The sequence below is a fragment of the Xiphophorus hellerii genome, chromosome 7 (assembly GCF_003331165.1).
Source record: "Xiphophorus hellerii strain 12219 chromosome 7, Xiphophorus_hellerii-4.1, whole genome shotgun sequence".
Classification (NCBI taxonomy): Eukaryota; Metazoa; Chordata; class Actinopteri; order Cyprinodontiformes; family Poeciliidae; genus Xiphophorus; species Xiphophorus hellerii.
The window spans coordinates 4,726,762-4,752,419 of NC_045678.1; the positions used below are offsets into that span (position 1 = coordinate 4,726,762).

The window sequence follows — 25,658 nt, forward strand, 5'->3', positions numbered from 1 at the left end:
ACCAGGTTTGTCAACTTATAGTTTTCTCTTTTATAGAATTTTTGGCTACTGGCTTTTAATTGAAAGTAAGCTAACAAGAAGAGAGAAAGGGGCAAAGGCATGAAACAAACAGACCGAGGACATTCCTCGAAGTCGGGACGGATGTGACAATGTCTGTAGCCACTGAACAAAGAGCACCACCCTACCCACTGTGCCGCATGATGCCCCATGTCTGCCTACATTGATACAGGATGCAGTCTTGACTTAAAGAAGTTGATTGTGCAAGTAGGACTCCATTTTGAGATGTTGATTCTGTAGAGCAGAACTGCTTTGACACATAAAGTCAACCAGATTCTCTATGTTGTATGCCTTAAATGCCAAAAATAGAAAATTTGAGAAAAAAAGAGAAAGGTAACAGTTGCCTTAACTAAGACACATACAAAAGACAGTTTATTCATGATTTCCAGGCTGGTAATGAGAAACATCAATTAGAGCGCCTGGGATTTCTGTCAGTCAGCAGTGTTTTCACAGCAGCTTGGCCTCATGTGAGCCAGGCTGCAGAATCTGTAGAGTAACAATGACTTTAACAGCTTTTCTGAACCAGGGGTAGAACAGGGCGTAGATCACAGGATTTAAACAAGAGTTGCAATAAAAGAGGAAAAACAAAACCGATGAATATGAGGTACTGGTTAGATTAACATCAAGCAAAGAGTAGCAGTAATATGGACAGTAACACATTAGATATACAACAACTAGAACCCCCAGAGTCCTGGCTGCTTTTAACTCTGATCTCTTTGTTCCTGATGTCGCTGAATGAAACGTGACGACTGTAATGTGAGAGCGCATGGCACGAGCCTGAGACACAGCCACCACAAATACTCTCAAATACAGAACTATGATGGTTGTTACTGGAAGTATGAAATTAAAAATGAGGTCAAATGTTCCTAGAATGTAGCTTATGATAAATTTACATTCTCCAATGCAGGATTTACTCCTGCCAGACTGAACCATCACATCATTTGAATAGAAATAGCTGCAGGAAGAAGCACAGAACCAACACAGACAAACACAATATTTGACTCTCGTCAACGAGATTCTGGTGGGGTAATCCAGAGGGTAGCATATAGCAATATAGCGGTCAACTGATATCAAAACAATGTTCCAAATTGAAGCACTGATGAGGTTAGAAATCAAAAACCAAAACAAAGCACACATGGCGTCTCCAAGAAACCAGCAGAATGTAAATCTGTAGATTTCAAAAGGCATCAGCAGGAGACCAACAAAAAAGTCTGAAACACCCAGAGAGAGGAGGAGGATGTTTGTAGGAGTGTGGAGCTGCCTGGAAGGAGACAAAATCACAATTATGCATCAAATATAGAAAAAATATCTAAATTTTAATTCTTTTTCCTTTTAGCTAAACATTTCCAAATGCTAAGGTGGAAGTTTAGTGTAGGTTGAGCTGAGAAGCTGCTGTTTGCCTGAAGTGTGAGACTGAGATGATGATGAGGAGGTTGAGCACTACAGTGATCAGTGAGATGAAGAGCAGCACAGAGTTCAGGAGAACGGCTTCAGACCAGTGAAGTGTGGGCTTCCTGCAGGAGCTGTTGAGGAGATGTGGGAAACAGAGATCAGTTCTGTCTTGGATCTCCATCCTCAGACGGCTGCGGCTCTCTGATCTGATCCTGTCCTGTAGCACATGTTTTCCTGCCTTAACCCCTCTGTTGCTTTATCTCTCTATGGAGTTTCTGCCTCCTCCTCCTCCACTTTGCAGATGTATTTCATATATATAATTTACCTTTTTTTGTCTCCCCAATAAGAAAAAAAATTCTGACAAAAGTAAAGACATTCATTATTTTCACACATCTCCTCCTGTTTTCTATGTTTGCCATCAGAAATTCATTCTCAAATTGTTTAGCTGTTAAACTCACCATCTGATCCTCTGTTGTTTTAAAATGCTGAAAATATCAAACTTAAGTTAAGAGAAGTTTATGTCACAATTTGGCAGCTTGTAATTGACCTCTGTCTCTTTGAGAAGCTCCATGACAACAACGCCTTTCCATTATGCTGTTTACCATCGTTCTTAACATTGTAAAAAAAGTGTTGTTGGCTATGGTTAATTTTATGGACTTATTTACATAAATCTCACTTAATTCTTTTGTTGTCGTGATGACAGCTTACTTTTTTGTGTTCAGCTAATGTAAAAGTTACAAATCTAACTAACTTAAATTAGCTTAAAGGAACATTTTACTTTGACTTGAAACAACTGAGTTCAATGCCAGTTTTGTATTCTGTGTCTGACCAACTCAATTTAAACGTCCCATTTAGTCTGCAGGACCATGCTGAGGGTGTAGAGCTGGTCCTGTGCTCCACATTCATGTTATACTTAAATGAAATGTTTATAACATGAAATGTTTTATAACATTTCATGTTATAAAACATGAAATGGAGACAGACAAAAGTACACAAAGCCACTGTTGCTTTGGAATAGTGTGTTCCTGATATGCGGTGGGTTGCATCCTAATCAGGGATCCTTGAGCCTGTTCTTCTGTAGCAGTGAGCTCATTGCTGTTCTTGGTGCGAAAGCAAAAAAAGTTTTCGCAACAAGAACAGCTAGCTTAATAAATATGAGGCAAAGCTACTCACTGCAAACTTTTTTTGCTTTCGCAACAAGAACAGGAATGAGCTCACTGCTTGTCAGTGAGTTGGCAGGGCATGATTTTATAGGCCCTTTGTTAACCATGAGCAGTCTGCTGTATCTTTCATTTCCACATCTAGTTGTCAGTATTGGTCCAGCGATAAACTTCTTAATTTTTAGTTTCCCATTTGTGCTCAAAAGACGAGTAAAGTGATTTTTCTGAATTTCTGATTTTTGCTTGGCTGGATCATTAGCTCCAACGTTTTCAATTAGAGTTTCAACATTAGGCTGATCAGTAGTTAGAGAATATTTTCTGTCTTACATCAGACACTTTGTCATTGGGGCAGCAGAGTACTGGTCTTCTGCTATCATTGCATTAGAAAATCATCTTAAACAGTGGGAAAAGACCTGAGGTTTCAAAACACTGTAGAAATGTTTCACCTGCCAGCGATAAACCACAACTCTGAGAAACATGGTTGATATGACAGCGCTGAGTTCTCATCACATTACTAGATAGATAGATAGATAGATAGATAGATAGATAGATAGATAGATAGATAGATAGATAGATAGATAGATAGATAGATAGATAGATAGATAGATAGATAGATAGATAGATAGATAGATAGATAGATGAAAATAACTTTAAATCAATCAGTAAATTTAAGTCTAGGACAGTGGCATCTCCCATAGAACAACTTAAAATAAGTAATAAAAAAGTAGATTCAGGTGATATTCTGAACCAGGAGTAAAACACTGCATTATTCATGTTGCATTGTGTGAAATGTAAAAAATAAAATCCAATATTTGACTATTGATAGGAAGGCTCTTATCCTTCCTATTTCCCTCAATCCCTGTAATTATGTTAAAACTTTTATCTGTGTGTTAGACTGGAAGCAGCTGTTAAAGTCTTGTTCAGCTTTATTTAAGTTAAACATTAGAATTGAAAGAAACCAGCAGGACTAGAAACAATGTACTTGGAATATATTATATTGTGGTTTTATTTTCTTTATTATGTCTAATATGAAAAAATACAGCAAATCAAGATCATTAAAGGGCCATTTGTGGAAAACCTACTAATGAAACTACCTATTAAACATTAAAATATTATAGCTTGACTACTTAATAAAATTAAACATTTAACATTTTTTCACACTGATGTAATTTGGCACTGTGCAAATAAAAATTGATTTGACTTGACTGATAAAATCATTTTTAGACACATAACTGTTATCCTATAGTTTGAGTGATGTGGCCCTTTAAAGTGTCGATGGTCACAGAAATAGATATGGATGATCAGATGAGGCCTAAAGTGAGACTTCACATGTTTAAATGGTTTATGTTACAGATACAACATAGCAAATCCAAGGTTAACGTGTTAACCCTTTCATGCTTGAATATGATCCTTTGTGTCAGGATTTTTTTCAAATTTTTAAAAAATTTTTCTTAAGGCATAAAAAAAGGTAGGATACAAATTTTGTAAAAAAATATATATATCTATTTTATTCAATTGTATATTTGTGGATAATATGTTAATTGTAATTTTCTCCACATCCAAAGTTGTTATTTCAAAAATACATCAGTACTATTGTTCTTCAGGGGTTATCTGATGTCACAATATATAGTTTTTTTACCTGCAAGAGTCATCTACAGTAGAAGGAGGGACCAGGTCGTTCGGCATGCTTCTTTGTCTGTCGGCCATATTGGATTTTACAAAACAAAAAAATCTTGCATTTGCAGCTGATGGCCAGTAGTTAACAATGTATTTTATGATGCATCAGTGTCCACTTCAGTGGTCTGTGTGCATTTATAACATAAAAATCCACAAAAAGCAGAAGAAAATGGCTTTTAGATAGCTGCCCACTTTAGTGACCGCTATGCATGAAAGGGCTAATGTGTGAAAGTTAAAGGAACTTTTTCCAATATTCAAAAGCGATAACGTCTAACATCTTACAGCAGAGAAAAGTATTTTATGCTCAACTAATTTTCTTTGTCCCCACCTCCCCTCAACCAGCAAACATTTAATCTATTAATTTAGAGCAAAAAACATCCAATTAATTTATGTTTTTCAGACTACTAATTCAAAGAGTCCAAATAATGGACCTATTTTGTTCATTATCAGTCTTCAGTGTATTCACAGCAGCTTGGCTTCATGTGAGCCAGGCTGCAGTATCTGTAGAGTAACAATGACTTTAACAGCTTTTCTGAACCAGGGGTAGAACAGGGCGTAGATCACAGGGTTCAGACAAGAGTTAACATAGCCGAGGAAAAACAAAGAAAATGAATAAGGGGTATTAGATAAAGTAATCCCAACTAAAGAGTAGCAGTAATATGGACAGTAACACATTAGATATACAACAACTAGAACCCCCAGAGTCCTGGCTGCTTTTAACTCTGATCTCTTTGTTCCTGATGTCAATGAATGAAACGAGGCGACTGTAATGTGAGAGCGCATGGCACGAGCCTGAGACACAGCCACCACAAATACTCTCAAATACAGAACTATGATGGTTGTTACTGGAAGTATGAAATTAAGAATGAGGTCAAATGTTCCTAGAATGTAGCTTATGATAAATATACATTCTCCAATGCAGGATTTACTTCTGCCAGGCTGAATCAGCTCATCCTTTGCATACAAAAGGCTGCAGGAAGAAGCACAGAACCAACACAGACAAACACAATATTTGACTCTGGTCAACGAGATTCTGGTGGGGTAATGCAGAGGGTAACAAATGGCTACGTAGCGGTCGACTGATATCAGGACAATGTTCCAGATCGAAACGCCAAGGATGGTATTAATAAAAAAAAACAAGAAAATACACATGGCGTCTCCAAGAAACCAGCAGAATGTAAATCTGTAGATTTCAAAAGGCATCAGCAGGAGACCAACAAAAAAGTCTGAAACACCCAGAGAGAGGAGGAGGATGTTTGTAGGAGTGTGGAGCTGCCTGGAAGGAGACAAAATCACAATTGAACATCAATTATCATATAAATATGGCCTAGCATTCTTAAAACTTAATCTGTAGGTTGATGTTTGCCTGAAGTGTGAGACTGAGATGATGATGAGGAGGTTGAGCACTACAGTGATCAGTGAGATGAAGAGCAGCACAGAGTTCAGGAGAACGGCTTCAGACCAGTGAAGTGTGGGCTTCCTGCAGGAGCTGTTGAGGAGATGTGGGAAACAGAGATCAGTTCTGTCTTGGATCTCCATCCTCAGACGGCTGCAGCTCTCTGATCTGATCCTGTCCTGTAACACATGTTTTCCTGTCCTCCCTCCTCTGTTGCTTTATCTCTCTGGGGAGTTTCTGCTTCCTCCTCCCCACATAATTACATGCATTTCTCTTCTTTATTAGGTCATAATTTACATCTTTAATTCATGCTATAAGCTAAAAAAGTCCTAAGGGTTCTGAAAGATTAGGTGGAATTGTACTTTAGCCGTTTCCCAAATCTGCAATCTGAAGTCAAACACAGCAGGAGTTTCTTAACGAGATGGAGGGAAATTAGAAGGTTTCTAATATATTTTTATTGATTATTAACAATATGTTGATAAATATCATACAAAGCCATTCATAGCAATACAATTATAAAAGGTTTTAAGCCAAAAATGATTCCTGAACAGCAGACATTCCCTCACGAAACTAAACTGGAGTGAAATAAATAATATTTGCACAAAGTATAATAAAGACAACACAAATAAAAAAATGCCATTTGAGATAACCCTGACAGTAAAATAAACAGAAACAACCAATCAGAGCCAGGAGGAGGCCCTTACTGCTGTCAATCACAATATCATGTGGTGCTACTCATACTTCCTCACCCTCACCTTCTTGCTCCCTGCAGCTAGCTGAGCCCGTTGCTAAAGCTAACAATTAGCTTTATTATATAATAATTATAAGTCCAGTTCTGCGGCGACTCCAAGACGACGGAGCAGGGGTTCGGCTCTCACAGTTCAAAACTTCAGCTGTAGTACGGAAGATTGATTTCCAGGAATTAGTCAGAGAACGGAAAGACCAAAACATGTGGATGAAGGCAGCAGGTGCTCTCCCACACCTGACCCACGTTGGGTCCACATTTGTGTAAACGCACGGCAGGTTAACTTTAGAGAATAGAAGAAAGAATTAATGAATCCAGAAATTTTAAGAATTATTTATTTATCATAATAGGGAGGAGCTGGAAAAGATAGGTACTCAGGGAGCAGCAGCAATGATATAGTAAATATTATTTTTACATTTTAATATTTTAAAGAAAAATGTTTCAGATTTAACTTTCATTATTTAAATTGTTGAACTGTGTCTTTGTTGCTGGTGAAGAGCAGAGCGACTTCAAATGTTCACACAGATTCCACATTTAATAACACTTTATTTTTACAATACAATTAGTTCAACACAATTAACACAGGGAACAGAGACTACAACCATAAATATTTCTGACAGTTTTGTATGAGACATGTTAAACTCCAACAGTTTATCCACATTAATAGTTTAATGTACAAACAAGCTGTTTTAAAACTGGAAGGACAGTGAGTCCTGACGACCAAAACAGCAAACTCCGGTCCGCCTAGAACCCAGTTTGAATAGAAGGAACTCTGGTGTATCTGAACGTCAAACGGACCAGAAACCGCTCCAAAGGCAGGAAGCTGACTGTAGTGCAGGGCATTCTGGGTACATACAACCAAAACAAACATGAGAGTCTAATGCTAGCAGGAGAAAAGGCTCATGGTCTTTTACCAAAGACAGAAGAGAAATCCTACAACCACAAAAATCTGACACCACTTCACTTTTGTTTACATTTTGTGAAGAAGGAAGTTACGCTCGGCGTCTTCTGAGGTTTTCACCTGGTTTCCTTCAATAGTTATTGGAGCAGAAACACCCACAGGCAAGAGGGGAGGAAAAGGTTTTTCTATTGTTTGACACAGCAACTGAAAATGACAAAAATGTTGCAATTTTGGTCCCCCAATAGAACCAAGACTAGCAGACATTCAGGTGTGAAAGTCAGCAGTCGTCTCATTATGTTTACAGATCATCTACAGCAGCTTGGCCTCATGTGAGCCAGGCTGCAGAATCTGTAGAGTAACAATGATTTTAACAGCTTTTCTGAACCAGGGGTAGAACAGGGCGTAGATCACAGGGTTCAGACAAGAGTTGGAATAAAAGACAAAGCACAAAATCGATACATATGAGGTACTGGTTAGATTAACATCAACTATAGAGTAACAGTAATATGGACAGTAACACATTAGATATACAACAACTAGAACCCCCAGAGTCCTGGCTGCTTTTAACTCTGACTTCTTTGTTCCTGATGTCGCTGAATGAAACGAGGCGACTGTAATGTGAGAGCGCATGGCACGAGCCTGAGACACAGCCACCACAAATACTCTCAAATACAGAACTATGATGGTTGTCACTGGAAATATGAAATTAAAAATTAGATCGTTTATTCCTGCAGCATAGCTTAAATAATGTATACATTCTCCAATGCAGGTATTTCTCCTGCCAGGCTGAATCAGCTCATCCTTTGCATAGAAAAAGCTGCAGGAAGAAGCACAGAACCAACACAGACAAACACAATATTTGACTCTCGTCAACGAGACTCTGGTGGGGTAATGCAGAGGGTAACAAATGGCTACATAGCGGTCGACTGATATCAGGACAATGTTCCAGATTGAAGCACAGATGATGGTAAAAATAAAAAATAAAAAAAAAACACACATGGCATCTCCAAGAATCCAGCAGAATGTAAATCTAAATATTTCAAAAGGCATCAGCAAGAGACCAACAAAAAAGTCTGAAACACCCAGAGAGAGGAGGAGGATGTTTGTAGGAGTGTGGAGCTGCCTGGAAGGAGACAAAATCACAATTGAACATCAATTATCATATAAATATGGCCTAGCATTCTTAAAACTTAATCTGTAGGTTGAGCTGAGAAGCTGCTGTTTGCCTGAAGTGTGAGACTGAGATGATGATGAGGAGGTTGAGCACTACAGTGATCAGTGAGATGAAGAGCAGCACAGAGTTCAGGAGAACGGCTTCAGACCAGTGAAGTGTGGGCTTCCTGCAGGAGCTGTTGAGGAGATGTGGAAAACAGAGATCAGTTCTGTCTTGGATCTCCATCCTCAGACGGCTGCAGCTCTCTGATCTGATCCTGTCCTGTAACACATGTTTTCCTGTCCTCCCTCCTCTGTTGCTTTATCTCTCTGGGGAATTTCTGCTTCTTCTGCCTTTTCTCTAATGCTTTAATTTTAAGTCTCATTGAAGCCATGTTCTTTTTCTTGTGCGCATAAGTTAACAATATGGCAAAGCGCTAAGAAAAAACTATCTAGTTTATATAAAATAATCCTGTGAAACATAATTGAATATCGAAACAAATTAAATATTTTAACCATTGTGTTGCTTTTCTCCTCCTAAATAAAGCTCTCAAAAGATCCTGTGGTTGTCAGTGAAGATCAGTGAGTTGGCAGGGCATGTTTTTATAGGTCTTTTGTTAACCATGAGCAGTCTGCTGTATCTTTCATTTCCACATCTAGTTGTCAGAATTGGTCCACTGATAAACTTCTTCATTTTTAGTTTCCCATTTGTGCTCAAAAGATGAGTAAAGTCATTTTTTCAGAATTTCTGATTTTTGCTTGGCCGGATCAATTAGCTCCAACGTTTTCAATTAGAGTTTCAACATTAGGCTGATCAGTAGTTAGAGAATATTTTCTCTCTTGCATCAGACACTGTGTCATTGGGGCAGCAGAGTACTGGTCTTCTGCTATCATTGCATGAGAAAATCATCTTAAACAGTGGGAAAAGACTTGAGGTTTCAAAACCTGTAGAAATGTTTCACCTGCCAGCGATAAACCACAACTCTGAGAAACATGGTTGATATGACAGCGCTGAGTTCTCATCACATTACTAGATAGATAGATAGATAGATAGATAGATAGATAGATAGATAGATAGATAGATAGATAGATAGATAGATAGATAGATAGATAGATAGATAGATAGATAGATAGATAGATAGATAGATAGATAGATAGATAGATAGATAGATAGATAGATAGATAGATGAAAATAACTTTAAATCAATCAGTAAATTTAAGTCTAGGACAGTGGCATCTCCCATAGAACAACTTCAAATAAGTAATAAAAAAGTAGATTCAGGTGATATTCTGAACCAGGAGTAAAACACTGCATTATTCATGTTGTATTGTGTGAAATGTAAAAAATAAAATCCAATATTTGACTATTGATAGGAAGGCTCTTATCCTTCCTATTTCCCTCAATCCATGTAATTATGTTAAAACTTTTATCTGTGTGTTAGACTGGAAGCAGCTGTTAAAGTCTTGTTCAGCTTTATTTAAGTTAAACATTAGAATTGAAAGAAACCAGCAGGGCAAGAAACAATGTACTTGGAATATATTATATTGTGGTTTTATTTTCTTTATTATGTCTAATATGAAAAAATACAGCAAATCAAGATCATTAAAGGGCCATATGTGGAAAACCTACTAATGAAACTACCTATTAAACATTAAAATATTATAGCTTGACTACTTAATAAAATTAAACATTTAACATTTTTTCACACTGATGTAATTTGGCACTGTGTAAATAAAAGCTGATTTGACTTGACTGATAAAATCATTTTTAGACACATAACTGTTATCCTATAGTTTGAGTGATGTGGCCCTTTAAAGTGTCGATGGTCACAGAAATAGATATGGATGATCAGATGAGGCCTAAAGTGAGACTTCACATGTTTAAATGGTTTATGTTACAGATACAACATAGCAAATCCAAGGTTAACGTGTTAACCCTTTCATGCTTGAATATGATCCTTTGTGTCAGGATTTTTTTAAATTTTATTTTATTTTCTGAGGGCATAAAAAACGTAGGAAACAAATTTTGTAAAAAAAAAATATATTTTATTCAATTGTATATTTGTGGATAATATATCAATTACAATTTTCTCCAACTCCAAAGTTGTTATTTCAAAAGTACATCAGTAGTATTGTTCTTCAGGGTGTACAATTCAGCTTGACTTAAAGCAGAACTCATAATACACTCAAGGGGGATCAGTACCAGGAAATCAGGTAAAATATGATAGACCATTAATTTGATAAATAAATAAATACCCAACCACTCAATAAGAAATTTGTTGACTTTTAGCATCAATTATTTATTCAAAAAGAATTACAATACTAAGAAATGAAGATAGTTATCTTGATAAATAGATCAATAACCCAGAAATCCCTCAAAAAATAATTATGTTAGACTTAAATCACTCAGTTTGTATCAGCCAAAAAACCTAAATAATGAAATGTCCCAAATTTTCCCGTTCTTTTTTCAAAAAGATTAATGTCCACAAAGGAGTTCCATATTCTCAAAAAAACAAAGTCCTAGAAATATTTCCCCATTGTTATCCAAAGTCCTGATCAAAAATGAAAATCCCAAACGTCAAAAAAACCCCAAAAAAGATAAGAAAAAAGAGTGGTACCACCAAAAATCCCCAAAAAGAAAAGTAAAGTCCAGATCTCACCGGGAGAGTCTTTCTTTCCCCTCGGTGGCGTCTTCTCGCACCGGCGGCCTTTCCTGGGTGCAAACTCCGATCCAGTTCCTATTATACGATCTGCGGCACTGGCGCGAACTTTGATCGCTGTTTTATGTCTTTTCTTTGATTTTTACTAGTTTTAAACGATCGATAAAGACAAAATCCCGCTGCACAGATCTAACGGTGAGCGTCTTCCTCTCCGCTGCGCGCCGACGCACCCGCCTCTTTTTCAATCACCAATTTCACACACACCTGAAAACAGCATGATGTTTCACCCAACTCAGTTATAAACAGTGGAAATTCAGAATGATTTTTAACAATGAAATCACTGCAACTGTTCTACAAGACAGTTTGATACATTTGCTTTTTAATATAATTATTCAGGAAAAAATTAACATAGTGGTTATGTTACAAGGGGTTTTCTGATGTCACAATATTTTTTTTTTAATTTACAAAAAAAAAAAATTGTTATCTGTTGTTTGTCAGTCAGCAGTGTTTTCACAGTATGTTGGCCTCATGTGAGCCAGGCTGCAGTATCTGTAGAGTAACAATGACTTTAACAGCTTTTCTGAACCAGGGGTAGAACAGGGCGTAGATCACAGGGTTCAGACAAGAGTTAACATAGCAGAGGAAAACCAAAGAAAATGCATAAGGGGAATTAGTTAAACTAATCCCAACTAAAGAGTAACAGTAATATGGACAGTAACACATTAGATATACAACAACTAGAACCCCCAGAGTCCTGGCTGCTTTTAACTCTGATTTCTTTGTTCCTGATGTCGCTGAATGAAACGAGGCGACTGTAATGTGAGAGCGCATGGCACGAGCCTGAGACACAGCCACCACAAATACTCTCAAATACAGAACTATGATGGTTGTTACTGGAAGTATGAAATTAGAAATTAGATCAATTATTCCTGCAGCATAGCTTAAATAATATATACATTCTCCAGTGCAGGATTTACTTCTGCCAGGCTGAATCAGCTCATCCTTTGAATAGAATAAGCTGCAGGAAGAAGCACAGAACCAACACAGACAAACACAATATTTGACTCTCGTCAACGAGATTCTGGTGGGGTAATGCAGAGGGTAACAAATGGCTACGTAGCGGTCGACTGATATCAGGACAATGTTCCAGATCGAAACAACCAGGATGGTATTAATCAAAAAACAAAACAAAACACACATGGCGTCTCCAAGAATCCAGCAGAATGTAAATTTGTAGATTTCAAAAGGCATCAGCAGGAGACCAACAAAAAAGTCTGAAACACCCAGAGAGAGGAGGAGGATGTTTGTAGGAGTGTGGAGCTGCCTGGAAGGAGACAAAATCACAATTGAACATCAATTATCATATAAATATGGCCTAGCATTCTTAAAACTTAATCTGTAGGTTGAGCTGAGAAGCTGCTGTTTGCCTGAAGTGTGAGACTGAGATGATGATGAGGAGGTTGAGCACTACAGTGATCAGTGAGATGAAGAGCAGCACAGAGTTCAGGAGAACGGCTTCAGACCAGTGAAGTGTGGGCTTCCTGCAGGAGCTGTTGAGGAGATGTGGGAAACAGAGATCAGTTCTGTCTTGGATCGCCATCCTCAGACGGCTGCAGCTCTCTGATCTGATCCTGTTTTGTAACACATGTTTTCCTGTCCTCCCTCCTCTGTTGCTTTATCTCTCTGGGGAATTTCTGCTTCCTCTTCCCCACATAATTACATGCATTTCTCTTCTTTATTAGGTCATAATTTACATCTTTTGTTCATGCTATAAGCTAAAAACGTCCCAAGGGTTCTGAAAGATTAGGTGAAATTGTACTTTAGCCGTTTCCCGAATCTGCAATCAGAAGTCAAACACAGCAGGAGTTTCTTAACCAGATGGAGGGAAATTAGAAGGTTTCAAATGTATTTTTATTAATTATTAACAATATGTTTGTTAGGATCTGGGGAAGGCTGGTTGGGGGGTCTCTAGTTTCTCCACCAGGGGGCATCCTGGGACCTTCTGGAGGGCGTGAACCTGGAGCTGCACACCTGCTGCCACTTACCATTTTTTGGAGGGGTTTATCAGGACTTAGCCGCCGACACTCCAGTGCCAGAGTGTTAGCCTGTGATGGTAATATCATTGTAGCTCACCTCCGACCACCTGTTCTCCGAGTAACCTCCTTTTGTGCTGCCTTTCCTAGATTGTCGTTCCGTGAAGCCCTGAGTTTCTTCAAACTTCTACGAACCAGGTCAGATTATCTAAGATCCTCGAGACCCCACGGAGTCTACCCGTTGGTGGCCACGTCCCTGAGACCAGCCCACAATTCTGTCAGCGGCAGATCCCTGGTCAAGCTGATCCCTTCCGGCACCTGTCTGAGATCTCCCTCCATTCACCTGTCCGCCCTCTAGAGAAACTCACGCCCTCGTTCCAGCCTGCAGCTCCGGATCCTGGCGGTTCACCTCTCCGTGCTCAGACGAGCTCAACGGCAAAGATCCAGAACCACACAGACGAGCACCAGTTCCGGACCACCTTGTACATACCTGTTTGCACTGTATTTAATAAATCACCATAACCTTTACCCGTCTCCAGAGTGTGTTCTGCGCATGTGGGTTCGACAAATTGATCTCAACATGACAATGTTGATAAATATCATACAAAGCCATTCATAGCAATACAATTATAAAAGGTTTTAAGCCAAAAAAGATCCCTGAACAGCAGACATTCCCTCACGAAACTAAACTGGAGTGAAATAAATAACATTTGCACAAAGTATAATAAAGACAACACAAATAAAAGAAAATGCCATTTGAGATAACCCTGACAGTAAAATAAACAGAAACAACCAATCAGAGCCAGGAGGAGGCCCTTAGTGCTGTCAATCACAATATCATGTGGTGCTACTCATACTTCCTCACCCTCACCTTCTTGCTCCCTGCAGCTAGCTGAGCCCGTTGCTAAAGCTAACAATTAGCTTTATAATATAATAATTATAAGTCCAGTTCTGGGGCGACTCCAAGACGACGGAGGAGGGGTTCGGCTCTCACAGTTCAAAACTTCAGCTGTAGTACGGAAGATTGATTTCCAGGAATTAGTCAGAGAACGGAAAGACCAAAACATGTGGATGAAGGCAGCAGGTGCTCTCCCACACCTGACCCACGTTGGGTCCACATTTGTGTAAACGCACGGCAGGTTAACTTTAGAGAATAAAAGAAAGAATTAATGAATCCAGAGATTTTAAGAATTATTTATTTATCATAATAGGGAGGAGCTGGAAAACATAGTTAATAGTAAATATTATTTTTACATTTGAATATTCTGAAGAAAATTGTTTCAGATTTAACTTTCATTATTTAAATTGTTGAACTGTGTCTTTGTTGCTGGTGAAGAGCAGAGTGACTTCAAATGTTCACACAGATTCCACATTTAATATCACTTTATTTTTACAATACAATTAGTTCAACACAATTAACACAGGGAACAGAGACTACAACCATAAATATTTCTGACAGTTTTGCGTGAGACATGTTAAACTCAAACAGTTTATCCACATTAATAGTTTAATGTACCGTATTTTCCGCACTATAAGGAGCACCACATTATAAGGAGCTCCTTCAATGAATGGCCTATTTTAAAACTTTTTTCATATATAAGGCGCATAGAATAGACGCTACAGTAGACTTAGACTTAGACTTAGACTGACTTTATTGTCATTTTGCATGCACAGGGTGTATACAGAACGAAATTTCGTTGCATACGGCTCAGGACAATGTTTTGAGCTTTCAATGTTGTGAGGTTACTCCAGAATAAAATAAAATACAGTATAAAATATGAATATAAATATAGAATATAAAGTGCAGGAATGACAGTAAAATATAAGTTATTTAGTAGAGGCTGGGGTTACATTATGCATCCATTAGATGGAACTGCGCTAAAGGGAATGTCAACAAAACAGTCAGATAGGTCAGTCAAACTTTATTAATAGATTACAAACCAACGTTCTGAAAACTCTGTTCATTCCCAAAATGAATAAACAGCTGTTGCTTCCTCCACTTCCTTCATGATTCGTTCATGTTAAATTCTCTGGCTGCTGCTCTATTCCCATGTTCTACTGCGTGACTGATCGCCTTGAGTTTAAACTCTGCATCATAAGCGTGTCTCTTAATAGGAGCCATTTGGGGTCTTTACACAAAACCCCGAATGCGCCGCGCGCTTCTTCTACTATGGGGGAAAATGAAGTCGGCGGCTGCTTACCATAGTTGCGAGACCGGTTGTGGCTCAATATTGGTCCACATATAAGGCGCACCGGATTTTAAGGAGCACTTTCGGCTTTTGAGAAAATTGAAGGTTTTTAGGTGCACCTTATAGTGCGGAAAATACAGCTGTTTTAAAACTGGAAGGACAGTGAGCCCTGAGGAGCAAAACAGCAAACTCCGGTCCGCCCAGAACCCAGTTTGAATAGAAGGAACTCTGGCGTATGTGAACGTCAAACGGACCAGAAACCGCTCCAAAGGCAGGAAGCTGACTGTAGTGCAGGGCATTCTGGGTACATACAACCAAAACAAACATGAGAGTCTAATGCTAGCAGAAGAAATGGCTCATGGTCTTTTACCAAAGACAGAAGAGAAATCCTACAACCACAAAAATCTGACACCACTTCATTTTTGTTTACATTTTGTGAAGAAGGAAGTTACGCTCGGCGTCTTCTGAGGTTTTCACCTGGTTTCCTTCAATAGTTATTGGAGCAGAAACACCCACAGGCAAGAGGGGAGGAAAAGGTTTTTCTATTGTTTGACACAGCAGCTGAAAATGACAAAAATGTTGCAATTTTGGTCCCCCAATAGAACCAAGACTAGCAGACATTCAGGTGTGAAAGTCAGCAGTCGTCTCATTATGTTTACAGATCATCTACAGCAGCTTGGCCTCATGTGAGCCAGGCTGCAGAATCTGTAGAGTAACAATGACTTTAACAGCTTTTCTGAACCAGGGGTAGAACAGGGCGTAGATCACAGGATTTAAACAGGAGTTGGAATAAAAGACAAAGCACAAAATCGATACATATGAGGTACTGGTTATATTAACTTGAACTAAAGAGTAGCAGTAATATGGACAGTAACACATTAGATATACAACAACTAGAACCCCCAGAGTCCTGGCTGCTTTTAACTCTGATCTCTTTGTTCCTGATGTCGCTGAATGAAACGTGACGACTGTAATGTGAGAGCGCATGGCACGAGCCTGAGACACAGCCACCACAAATACTCTCAAATAGAGAACTATGATGGTTGTTACTGGAAATATGAAATTAAAAATTAGATCGTTTATTCCTGCAGCATAGCTAATATAATGTATACATTCTCCAATGCAGGTATTTCTCCTGCCAGGCTGAATCAGCTCATCCTTTGCATAGAAAAAGGTGCAGGAAGAAGCACAGAACCAACACAGACAAACACAATATTTGACTCTCGTCAACGAGATTCTGGTGGGGTAATGCAGAGGGTAACAAATGGCTACATAGCGGTCGACTGATATCAGGACAATGTTCCAGATTGAAGCACAACTGATGGTACCAATCAAAAAAAACAAAAAAACACACATGGCATCTCCAAGAAACCAGCAGAATGTAATTCTGTAGATTTCAAAAGGCATCAGCAGGAGACCAACAAAAAAGTCAGAAACACCCAGAGAGAGGAGGAGGATGTTTGTAGGAGTGTGGAGCTGCCTGGAAGGAGACAAAATCACAATTGAACATCAATTATCATATAAATATGGCCCAGCATTCTTAAAACTTAATCTGTAGGTTGAGCTGAGAAGCTGCTGTTTGCCTGAAGTGTGAGACTGAGATGATGATGAGGAGGTTGAGCACTACAGTGATCAGTGAGATGAAGAGCAGCACAGAGTTCAGGAGAACGGCTTCAGACCAGTGAAGTGTGGGCTTCCTGCAGGAGCTGTTGAGGAGATGTGGGAAACAGAGATCAGTTCTGTCTTGGATCTCCATCCTCAGACGGCTGCAGCTCTCTGATCTGATCCTGTCCTGTAACACATGTTTTCCTGTCCTCCCTCCTCTGTTGCTTTATCTCTCTGGGGAATTTCTGCTTCTTCTGCCTTTTCTCTAATGCTTTAATTTTAAGTCTCATTGAAGCCATGTTCTTTTTCTTGTGCGCATAAGTTAACAATATGGCAAAGCGCTAAGAAAAAACTCTCTAGTTTATATAAAATAATCCTGTGAAACATAATTGAATATCGAAACAAATTAAATATTTTAACCATTGTGTTGCTTTTCTCCTCCTAAATAAAGCTCTCAAAAGATCCTGTGGTTGTCAGTGAAGGTCAGTGAGTTGGCAGGACATGTTTTTATAGGTCCTTTGTTTACCATGAGCAGTCTGCTGTATCTTTCATTTCCACATCTAGTTGTCAGAATTGGTCCACTGATAAACTTCTTCATTTTTAGTTTCCCATTTGTGCTCAAAAGACGAGTAAAGTCATTTTTTCTGAATTTCTGATTTTTGCTTGGCTGGATCATTAGCTCCAACGTTTTCAATTAGAGTTTCAACATTAGGCTGATCAGTAGTTAGAGAATATTTTCTCACTTACATCAGACACTGTGTCATTGGGGCAGCAGAGTACTGGTCTTCTGCTATCATTGCATGAGAAAATCATCTTAAACAGTGGGAAAAGACTTGAGGTTTCAAAACCTGTAGAAATGTTTCACCTGCCAGCGATAAACCACAACTCTGAGAAACATGGTTGATATGACAGCGCTGAGTTCTCATCACATTACTAGATAGATAGATAGATAGATAGATAGATAGATAGATAGATAGATAGATAGATAGATAGATAGATAGATAGATAGATAGATAGATAGATAGATAGATAGATAGATAGATAGATAGATAGATAGATAGATAGATAGATAGATAGATAGATAGATGAAAATCACTTTAAATTAATCAGTAAATTTAAGTCTAGGACAGTGGCATCTCCCATAGAACAACTTAAAATAAGTAATAAAAAAGTAGATTCAGGTGATATTCTGAACCAGGAATAAAACACTGCATTATTCATGTTGTATTGTGTGAAATGTAAAAAAAAAAATCCAATATTTGACTATTGATAGGAAGGCTCTTATCCTTCCTATTTCCCTCAATCCATGTAATTATGTTAAAACTTTTATCTGTGTGTTAGTCTGGTAGCAGCTGTTAAAGTCTTGTTCAGCTTTATTTAAGTTAAACATTAGCATTGAAAGAAAGCAGCAGGGCAAGAAACTGGGAATTATTTTGTGGTTTTATTTTCTTTATTATGTCTAATATGAAAAAATACAGCAAATCAAGATCATAAAAGGGCAATTTGTGGAAAACTTACTAATGAAACTATCTATTAAACATTAAAATATTATAGCTTGACTACTTCCTAAAATTGAACATTTAACATTTTTTCACACTGATGTAATTTGGCACTGTGGAAATAAAAACTGATTTGATTTGACTCATAAAATCATTTTTAGACACATAACTGTTGTCCTATAGTTTGAGTGATGTGGCCCTTTAAAGTGTTGATGGTCACAGAAATAGATATGGATGATCAGATGTGGCCTAAAGTGAGACTTCACATGTTTAAATGGTTTATGTTACAGATACAACATAGCAAATCCAAGGTTAACGTGTTAACCCTTTCATTCTTGAATATGATCCTTTGTGTCAGGATTTTTTTCAAATTTTAAAAAAAAAATTCTTAAGGCATAAAAAAAGGTAGTAAACAAATTTTGTAAATAAATATATATATTTTATTCAATTGTATATTTGTGGATAATATATTAATTGCATTTGCAGCTGATGGCCAGTAGTTAACAGTGTATTTTATGATGCATCAGTGTCCACTTCAGTGGTCTGTGTGCATTTATACAAAAAAATCGACAAGAAGCAGAAGAAAATTGCCTTTAGATAGCTGCCCACTTTAGTGACCGCTATGCATGAAAGGGCTAATGTGTGAAAGTTAAAGGAACTTTTTTCAATATTCAAAAGCGATAACGTCTAACATCTTACAGCAGAGAAAAGTATTTTATGCTCAACTAATTTTCTTTGTCCCCACCTCCCCTCAGCCAGCAAACATTTAATCTATTAATTTACAACAAAAAAATCCCAGTGAATTTTTGTTTTTCAGACTACTAATTCAAAGAGTCAAAATAATGGACCTCTGTTCATTATTTTGTTCATTATCAGTCTTCAGTGTTTTCACAGTATGTTGGCCTCATGTGAGCCAGGCTGCAGTATCTGTAGAGTAACAATGACTTTCACAGCTTTTCTGAACCAGGGGTAGAACAGGGCGTAGATCACAGGGTTCAGACAAGAGTTAACATAGCCGAGGAAAAACAAAGAAAATGAATAAGGGGTATTAGTTAAACTAATCCCAACTAAAGAGTAGCAGTAATATGGACAGTAACACATTAGATATACAACAACTAGAACCCCCAGAGTCCTGGCTGCTTTTAACTCTGATCTCTTTGTTCCTGATGTCGCTGGATGAAACGAGGCGACTGTAATGTGAGAGCGCATGGCACGAGCCTGAGACACAGCCACCACAAATACTCTCAAATACAGAACTATGATGGTTGTTACTGGAAGTATGAAATTAAACATGAGGTCAAATGTTCCTAGAATGTAGCTTATGATAAATTTACATTCTCCAATGCAGGATTTACTTCTGCCAGGCTGAATCAGCTCATCCTTTGAATTGAGAAAGCTGCAGGAAGAAGCACAGAACCAACACAGACAAACACAATATTTGACTCTGGTCAACGAGATTCTGGTGGGGTAATGCAGAGGGTAACAAATGGCTACGTAGCGGTCGACTGATATCAGGACAATGTTCCAGATCGAAACGCCAAGGATGGTATTAATCAAAAAACAAAACAAAACACACATGTTGTCTCCAAGAAACCAGCAGAATGTAAATCTGTAGATTTCAAAAGGCATCAGCAGGAGACCAACAAAAAAGTCTGAAACACCCAGAGAGAGGAGGAGGATGTTTGTAGGAGTGTGGAGCTGCCTGGAAGGAGACAAAATCACAATTGAACGTCAATTATCATATAAATATGGCCCAGCATTCTTAAAACTTAATCTGTAGGTTGAGCTGAGAAGCTGCTGTTTGCCTGAAGTGTGAGACTGAGATGATGATGAGGAGGTTGAGCACTACAGTGATCAGTGAGATGAAGAGCAGCACAGAGTTCAGGAGAACAGCTTCAGACCAGTGAAGTGTGGGCTTCCTGCAAGAGCTGTTGAGGAGATGTGGGAAACAGAGATCAGTTCTGTCTTGGATCTCCATCCTCAGACGGCTGCAGCTCTCTGATCTGATCCTGTCCTGTAACACATGTTTTCCTGTCCTCCTTCCTCTGTTGCTTTATCTCTCTGAGGAATTTCTGCTTCTTCTGCCTTTTCTCTAATGCTTTAATTTTAAGTCTCATTGAAGCCATGTTTTTTTTCTTGTGCGCATAAGTTAACAATATGGCAAAGCGCTAAGAAAAAACTATCTAGTTTATATAAAATAATCCTGTGAAACATAATTGAATATCGAAACAAATTAAATATTTTAACCATTGTGTTGCTTTTCTCCTCCTAAATAAAGCTCTCAGAAGATCCTGTGGTTGTGAGTGAAGGTCAGTGAGTTAGCAGGGTATGTTTTTATAGGTCCTTTGTTTACCATGAGCAGTCTGCTGTATCTTTCATTTCCACATCAAGTTGTCAGTATTGGTCCACCGATAAACTTCTTCATTTTTAGTTTCCCATTTGTGCTCAAAAGATGAGTAAAGTCATTTTTTTCAGAATTTCTGATTTTTGCTTGGCCGGATCAATTAGCTCCAACGTTTTCAATTAGAGTTTCAACATTAGGCTGATCAGTAGTTAGAGAAAATTTTCTCTCTTGCATCAGACACTGTGTCATTGGGGCAGCAGAGTACTGGTCTTCTGCTATCATTGCATGAGAAAATCATCTTAAACAGTGGGAAAAGACTTGAGGTTTCAAAACACTGTAGAAATATGTCACCTGCCAGCGATAAACCACAACTCTGAGAAACATGAGGACCTAATAAGCACCGTTCTGTCAAAATTTAATCGGACTTTGATTGATGAGTGATTAATGACCAGTGACTATTTGATTTTAATTTCCGGTCACATGATGCCCTTCCCCCCATCCAGTCACATGATTACCCCCCGCCCCCTTCCATTGAATATGTCATCAAAGCGACACATTGTTTAAGGTGAACTCCTTCTGACCTCTATGAGTTTGAATTAGCCAATAGAAGCAGAGACAAAGGGGTTCAGCCTTTAGTGTTTCTGCTATAAGTAATGTCGGAAAAATCAAGCATTCTACTTGTAACCGTTGTTCAAGAACTTTAAAATGAATGGAACTAAATGAGTTCATCCTGCTGTTGAGAAAAATGGACCTACCCTCCTCTGCATCATCTGATACGGATTCAAAGTTACCTAGCCCGAAGACATTCACTAAGATGATGAAGTCAACTCCGTTAACGAACAAATACTTGCTTGCTGAACAAGAAGAAGAACCTGCTATTGTATATGAGATCCCAATAGCAGTGAATCCGGATTTGGGCCCAGTGTTGGATAAACCTGCAAGCTCACCTTCATTGCCTGATGCGTTTGCCTCAAAAACTGTGGATAAAAGAGAAATATTGACAGGCAGAACATCTCTTCTATGCGAGACCCCGATATCCATCTATGACAACTCCAAGCTTGGAGCGGATGCCCCAAAGAAATCGAAATTTTATTTGTGTTGCGTGCAGAGCCCGGTACTTGGATCCCTCAAGGCAAACTGGTCTTTAAAACCTCATGGTCTATGGGGGTCATGCAGTTATGTTTTCCGTTATGAGACCGGAGAGCTTTACCTGTACCAGCTGGACAAGGATGAGGAGCTTGCACTGATATCGAATACATGCAGCCTCACCTATAATGACTGGGCAGTGCTAAGGGTTGCAATTCCTCGCGCCAATGAAGATATGGAATTGGCCTTAGAGCAAAATACAAGAGAAGATGAGTCTGACCCTCGATCTGCAAAGAAAACCAGAAGACGGTGTTTCCCGACCGATACTGACATCGGAAAGGGAGAAATTCTCTTCAGCGCAGTGTGGGAATCAAAAACTACTGAATCAGGCTGCTGGTCTTTACAGGCAAGCAGACGGAGGGGCGAGAGCCTGAATTTCCCAGACCTGTTTGTGTTGGAGGCTTTCAATGTGGAGTGTGGTGTATTCAGAACCATGCTGGCTCTCCCATTTGACACCTGGTCTGAGAAAATGACAGAAGTCGGGGATCAGGTTTCTGAACTGTTCCGAAAATCTCGCTGCTGGCTCGATATTTTGTCAGTGAAGAAAACTCTGACATTTCCTGTACAGGAAATGTCATTTCCTGTCCAGCCTATAAGGAGGGTCCCCTTCTGAGGACCTGCCCCTCTACCCTATATATTGAGAGGGTTGCAGGGACTTCTGACACCAAACCTTTAGAATGGAACAAGTAAGGAGCTATGGACTATGGGGACCAAACTTTTAATAAACAACCCGCACATCTTGGTGAAGGGGAGCACCGTGGTGAGAGAGGGACGAGCACTTTTAGCAAATCTGACTTTTAATGGACAGGATTTTAACCTCTTAAATATTTATGGCTTTAATGACAAACACGACAGGTATGACTTTTTAGACAGAAAAAGAAACAGAAAATTAAAAATGATAAGAGATTTTAGAACCCCAGTAGCTTTTAACCTTTCTCTTACATATGCTTTTATTCGGAAATTTTTAGAACATTTTAGACTGGAAGGAGAGGAGAACAAGATTTTAACTAATCATCGTTTTATTATTCCTGTTGTGCAGGACCAGGAACCAGTGACTCCAGTGCGCGGCCTCCTGTATGGAGACGCCTCCACCGTTTGGCGCAACGTGAGCCGTCCCGTCCTTCCAAACAGACTCCAGGACCTGTCATGGATGGTGGCTCATGGGATCCTGCCGGTCAGAGCCGTTATGCACTCCCGCGGCATGTCTGCAACGTCCATCTGCCCCCGACCCAGTTGTGGCGCGCCGGAGTCGGTGAGGCAACTGCTGTGGGAGTGGAGCGCTGCTGTGGACCTGTGGGCGAAAGCCGGCTCCTTGCAATTCCCACACTTGCCAGCAAGGGAGGTCCTTCATGTACAGCTAGCGCTGTACGGGGTGAGCCAGCAGAAAATGACTAAAAAGGACTTCGCTGTGAGGTGGCTCACCCCAGCCACCATCAAAGACGCCATTTGGACCTCCAGAAACTTGCTGGTGAGCAGGCGCAGGCAGATGCCCCCCGTGGCTGTGATCCGGATGGCAGCAGCAACAAGAGCAACATCAAGGGCTGCAAGTGGCGTGCCAAGGACACAGCCACCAAGAAGAATCGCCTGCGCCTCCGTGGACGAAGGAGCCGGCGCTACACGAGTAGAGGTCCAAGCAGCGGCGGCCTGGCTCTCCGGGTGAGGCAGGAGGGAAGGAGCTTCAGGGCGGGATCCCCTCTGAGCACCAGCGCTGTCTGGAAGGACGAGACGGCTCCGGACTTGGGAGGGAGTCACCCCGGTCCTGCTCAACTTTTAACCCACAGAGTTTTTCTGTTTTATGCTCTTGTTCTTAGCTTCTTTTAGCCTAAATTGATGAATTTGTACGTTTCTTGAAAAATTTCTGGATAATTGAAATAATGTAATGTTTTTAAATGTTTACAGTAACAATAAAATTTTTCGAAAGAAAAAAAAATGGACTATGGGGACCAAACTGGGGCGAGCCCAATTATTCGACAGAGACCCTCTTCAGTCCTCCGTCTCCTGGAAGCTACAACATGGGTCCATATTATCCGCCTTCTCCTCTTTTGTACTCATCCTCATCAGCATCATCGCCTGCACTCTCTCCTACAAATTTTCTGATACCGAGTACCCTAGCTGAAGAGGGTATCCCTCCAGCAGCAGCAGCAGCAGAGGACTCTGGAGATCCTGCAACCGGCTACTCCGAGCCTCCACCTCCATCACATCCCCGTAGTTTAGGAGGAATTTCACCCATCAAGAGGATGAAATTGATGGGTGGATACCGAATACGCTGATTGCTACTGTAAAAACAGCCTTACTGCATCTATTCAGTTTAATTTGTGTCAAGTATGTCAAGGAAACCTGCTACGGCTGCAAAACAGATCACCCAAACCAGCAACAGCATCAATGCCTGGAAATACCGGAGGAAGATTATTACCAACTCAACTTTCATCGCATCACACGGCGACTCCTGACTCCACGATTCATACTGGCTGTCCAGAAACTGCTGAAGCAACGCCACATACAGGTTGAGGATACAAAAGTGAAGATGATTGCAGAGACAGTTTTACACGAACTAAAATCGGCATACGGAATCCAGACTGCAATTAACGACATGTACCAGAACATGACCAGTGACGAAAACCTTGACCAGCTTCGTTCTGTTTCAGTGTTACACTCAGAATGAAAAGTAATCTTTTCTTCTGTGCTGACTTGTATTTTTCTAGTTCTATAGATTTAGTTTAAGTATTTTATTCGTACTTGTATTATCCTTTTTTCATCTTATTTAGCATGTTTAAGTATTTTATTCATTATCCTTCAATTGTGTTTTATGACTGATTGACTAGCATTAAATATATCTTTATACACGTATTATCGGTAAACATTTAATTGTAATTTCAAGTAAATAAATGTATTGTTTGTGATTTCTTACTATTAAAGGAAGAATAAATAATCCTTTGTACCATGATCTTGTTTTCTCATTATTTAACAACCGCTCACCAAAGCAGGTGACAGAAGGATGGCTGAGAAAAGGTTAATGAATAAGGTATATTACACTCCATCACATCCCGGTAGTTTAGGAGGAATAGAGAGACTGAAAACAGGTCTGCAGGATGAAATGGGAAAGAAGGTTAAGCTGGAAAAAGTACAAGATTTTTTGTCGGAACAAGACACTTATACTTTACTTATACCTGCACGCATAAATTTCCCAAGAAACAGAGTTTTTGTCACAAGGCCTTTAAAACAGTTTCAAGCAGACATTTGTGACATGCAAGCTTTGGCTGAGGAAAATGATGGTTACAATTACTTGTTAACAGTAATCGACATATTTTCTAAAAGAGCATAGGTACGAGTTTTAAAGAGGAAGACTGCTGACGAGGTGATAAAAGCCTTTGAATCCATTTTCGAAGACAGTCAGACTCCTAAAAAATTGCAAACAGATGCGGGTAAAGAATTTTTTAACAAGATATTTAAAGCTTTAATGAAGAAGCACGTATTGAGCATTTTGCCACAGCGAGCGAAACAAAAGCCTCTGTGCTTGAGAGGTTTAACCCCACATTAAAAACAAGAATGTGGAGATATTTCACCGCTAATAATGTTACATCAACGATGTGCAAGACTTGGTGAAAAGCTACAACCACAGCTACCATACAAGTATTAAAACAACCCCTATGGAAGTGAATTCAAAAAATGCCTTTCAAATATTTCAGAACCTGTATGATACAT

At 39.2% G+C, this 25,658-nt stretch overlaps 6 protein-coding genes across 6 annotated transcripts; all 6 read right to left on the reverse strand.

The window, feature by feature from the left end:
• Positions 1–424: 424 nt before the first annotated feature.
• Positions 425–1,636, reverse strand: LOC116722498 (trace amine-associated receptor 13c-like). The gene is made up of 2 exons (XM_032566640.1): positions 1,458–1,636; positions 425–1,318 (listed from the first exon to the last, which is right to left on the reverse strand). The coding sequence occupies exons 1-2, from the start codon at positions 1,628–1,630 to the stop codon at positions 505–507; spliced, it is 987 nt and encodes a 328-aa protein (XP_032422531.1). The 5' UTR covers positions 1,631–1,636; the 3' UTR covers positions 425–504.
• Positions 1,637–4,748: 3,112 nt separating this feature from the next.
• LOC116722801 (trace amine-associated receptor 13c-like) lies at positions 4,749–5,849 on the reverse strand. The gene is made up of 2 exons (XM_032567110.1): positions 5,653–5,849; positions 4,749–5,562 (listed from the first exon to the last, which is right to left on the reverse strand). Exons 1-2 carry the CDS (start codon positions 5,823–5,825, stop codon positions 4,749–4,751), a joined length of 987 nt encoding a protein of 328 aa, XP_032423001.1. The 5' UTR covers positions 5,826–5,849.
• Positions 5,850–7,543: 1,694 nt separating this feature from the next.
• On the reverse strand, positions 7,544–8,727 carry LOC116722494 (trace amine-associated receptor 13c-like). Its single transcript, XM_032566636.1, has 2 exons — positions 8,555–8,727; positions 7,544–8,451 (listed from the first exon to the last, which is right to left on the reverse strand). Exons 1-2 carry the CDS (start codon positions 8,725–8,727, stop codon positions 7,638–7,640), a joined length of 987 nt encoding a protein of 328 aa, XP_032422527.1. The 3' UTR covers positions 7,544–7,637.
• Positions 8,728–11,042: 2,315 nt separating this feature from the next.
• LOC116722497 (trace amine-associated receptor 13c-like) lies at positions 11,043–12,775 on the reverse strand. The gene is made up of 2 exons (XM_032566639.1): positions 12,568–12,775; positions 11,043–12,464 (listed from the first exon to the last, which is right to left on the reverse strand). Exons 1-2 carry the CDS (start codon positions 12,738–12,740, stop codon positions 11,651–11,653), a joined length of 987 nt encoding a protein of 328 aa, XP_032422530.1. The 5' UTR covers positions 12,741–12,775; the 3' UTR covers positions 11,043–11,650.
• A 3,003-nt stretch (positions 12,776–15,778) lies between these two features.
• On the reverse strand, positions 15,779–17,135 carry LOC116722490 (trace amine-associated receptor 13c-like). Its single transcript, XM_032566631.1, has 2 exons — positions 16,946–17,135; positions 15,779–16,842 (listed from the first exon to the last, which is right to left on the reverse strand). The coding sequence occupies exons 1-2, from the start codon at positions 17,116–17,118 to the stop codon at positions 16,029–16,031; spliced, it is 987 nt and encodes a 328-aa protein (XP_032422522.1). The 5' UTR covers positions 17,119–17,135; the 3' UTR covers positions 15,779–16,028.
• Positions 17,136–19,351: 2,216 nt separating this feature from the next.
• LOC116722492 (trace amine-associated receptor 13c-like) lies at positions 19,352–20,444 on the reverse strand. Its single transcript, XM_032566633.1, has 2 exons — positions 20,272–20,444; positions 19,352–20,168 (listed from the first exon to the last, which is right to left on the reverse strand). Exons 1-2 carry the CDS (start codon positions 20,442–20,444, stop codon positions 19,355–19,357), a joined length of 987 nt encoding a protein of 328 aa, XP_032422524.1. The 3' UTR covers positions 19,352–19,354.
• Positions 20,445–25,658: the final 5,214 nt, after the last annotated feature.

What these genes read in the sequence shown, in the direction of transcription:
- LOC116722498 (XM_032566640.1), bottom strand. Translation starts at nt 1,630, where the DNA reads ATGGAGATCCAAGACAGAACTGATCTCTGTTTCCCACATCTCCTCAAC. An exon ending in ATCTCAGTCTCACACTTCAG is followed by an intron (nt 1,319 to 1,457) that starts GCAAACAGCAGC and finishes GTCTCCTTCCAG; the next exon opens with GCAGCTCCACACTCCTACAA.
- LOC116722801 (XM_032567110.1), bottom strand. Translation starts at nt 5,825, where the DNA reads ATGGAGATCCAAGACAGAACTGATCTCTGTTTCCCACATCTCCTCAAC. An exon ending in ATCTCAGTCTCACACTTCAG is followed by an intron (nt 5,563 to 5,652) that starts GCAAACATCAAC and finishes GTCTCCTTCCAG; the next exon opens with GCAGCTCCACACTCCTACAA.
- LOC116722494 (XM_032566636.1), bottom strand. Translation starts at nt 8,727, where the DNA reads ATGGAGATCCAAGACAGAACTGATCTCTGTTTTCCACATCTCCTCAAC. An exon ending in ATCTCAGTCTCACACTTCAG is followed by an intron (nt 8,452 to 8,554) that starts GCAAACAGCAGC and finishes GTCTCCTTCCAG; the next exon opens with GCAGCTCCACACTCCTACAA.
- LOC116722497 (XM_032566639.1), bottom strand. Translation starts at nt 12,740, where the DNA reads ATGGCGATCCAAGACAGAACTGATCTCTGTTTCCCACATCTCCTCAAC. An exon ending in ATCTCAGTCTCACACTTCAG is followed by an intron (nt 12,465 to 12,567) that starts GCAAACAGCAGC and finishes GTCTCCTTCCAG; the next exon opens with GCAGCTCCACACTCCTACAA.
- LOC116722490 (XM_032566631.1), bottom strand. Translation starts at nt 17,118, where the DNA reads ATGGAGATCCAAGACAGAACTGATCTCTGTTTCCCACATCTCCTCAAC. An exon ending in ATCTCAGTCTCACACTTCAG is followed by an intron (nt 16,843 to 16,945) that starts GCAAACAGCAGC and finishes GTCTCCTTCCAG; the next exon opens with GCAGCTCCACACTCCTACAA.
- LOC116722492 (XM_032566633.1), bottom strand. Translation starts at nt 20,444, where the DNA reads ATGGAGATCCAAGACAGAACTGATCTCTGTTTCCCACATCTCCTCAAC. An exon ending in ATCTCAGTCTCACACTTCAG is followed by an intron (nt 20,169 to 20,271) that starts GCAAACAGCAGC and finishes GTCTCCTTCCAG; the next exon opens with GCAGCTCCACACTCCTACAA.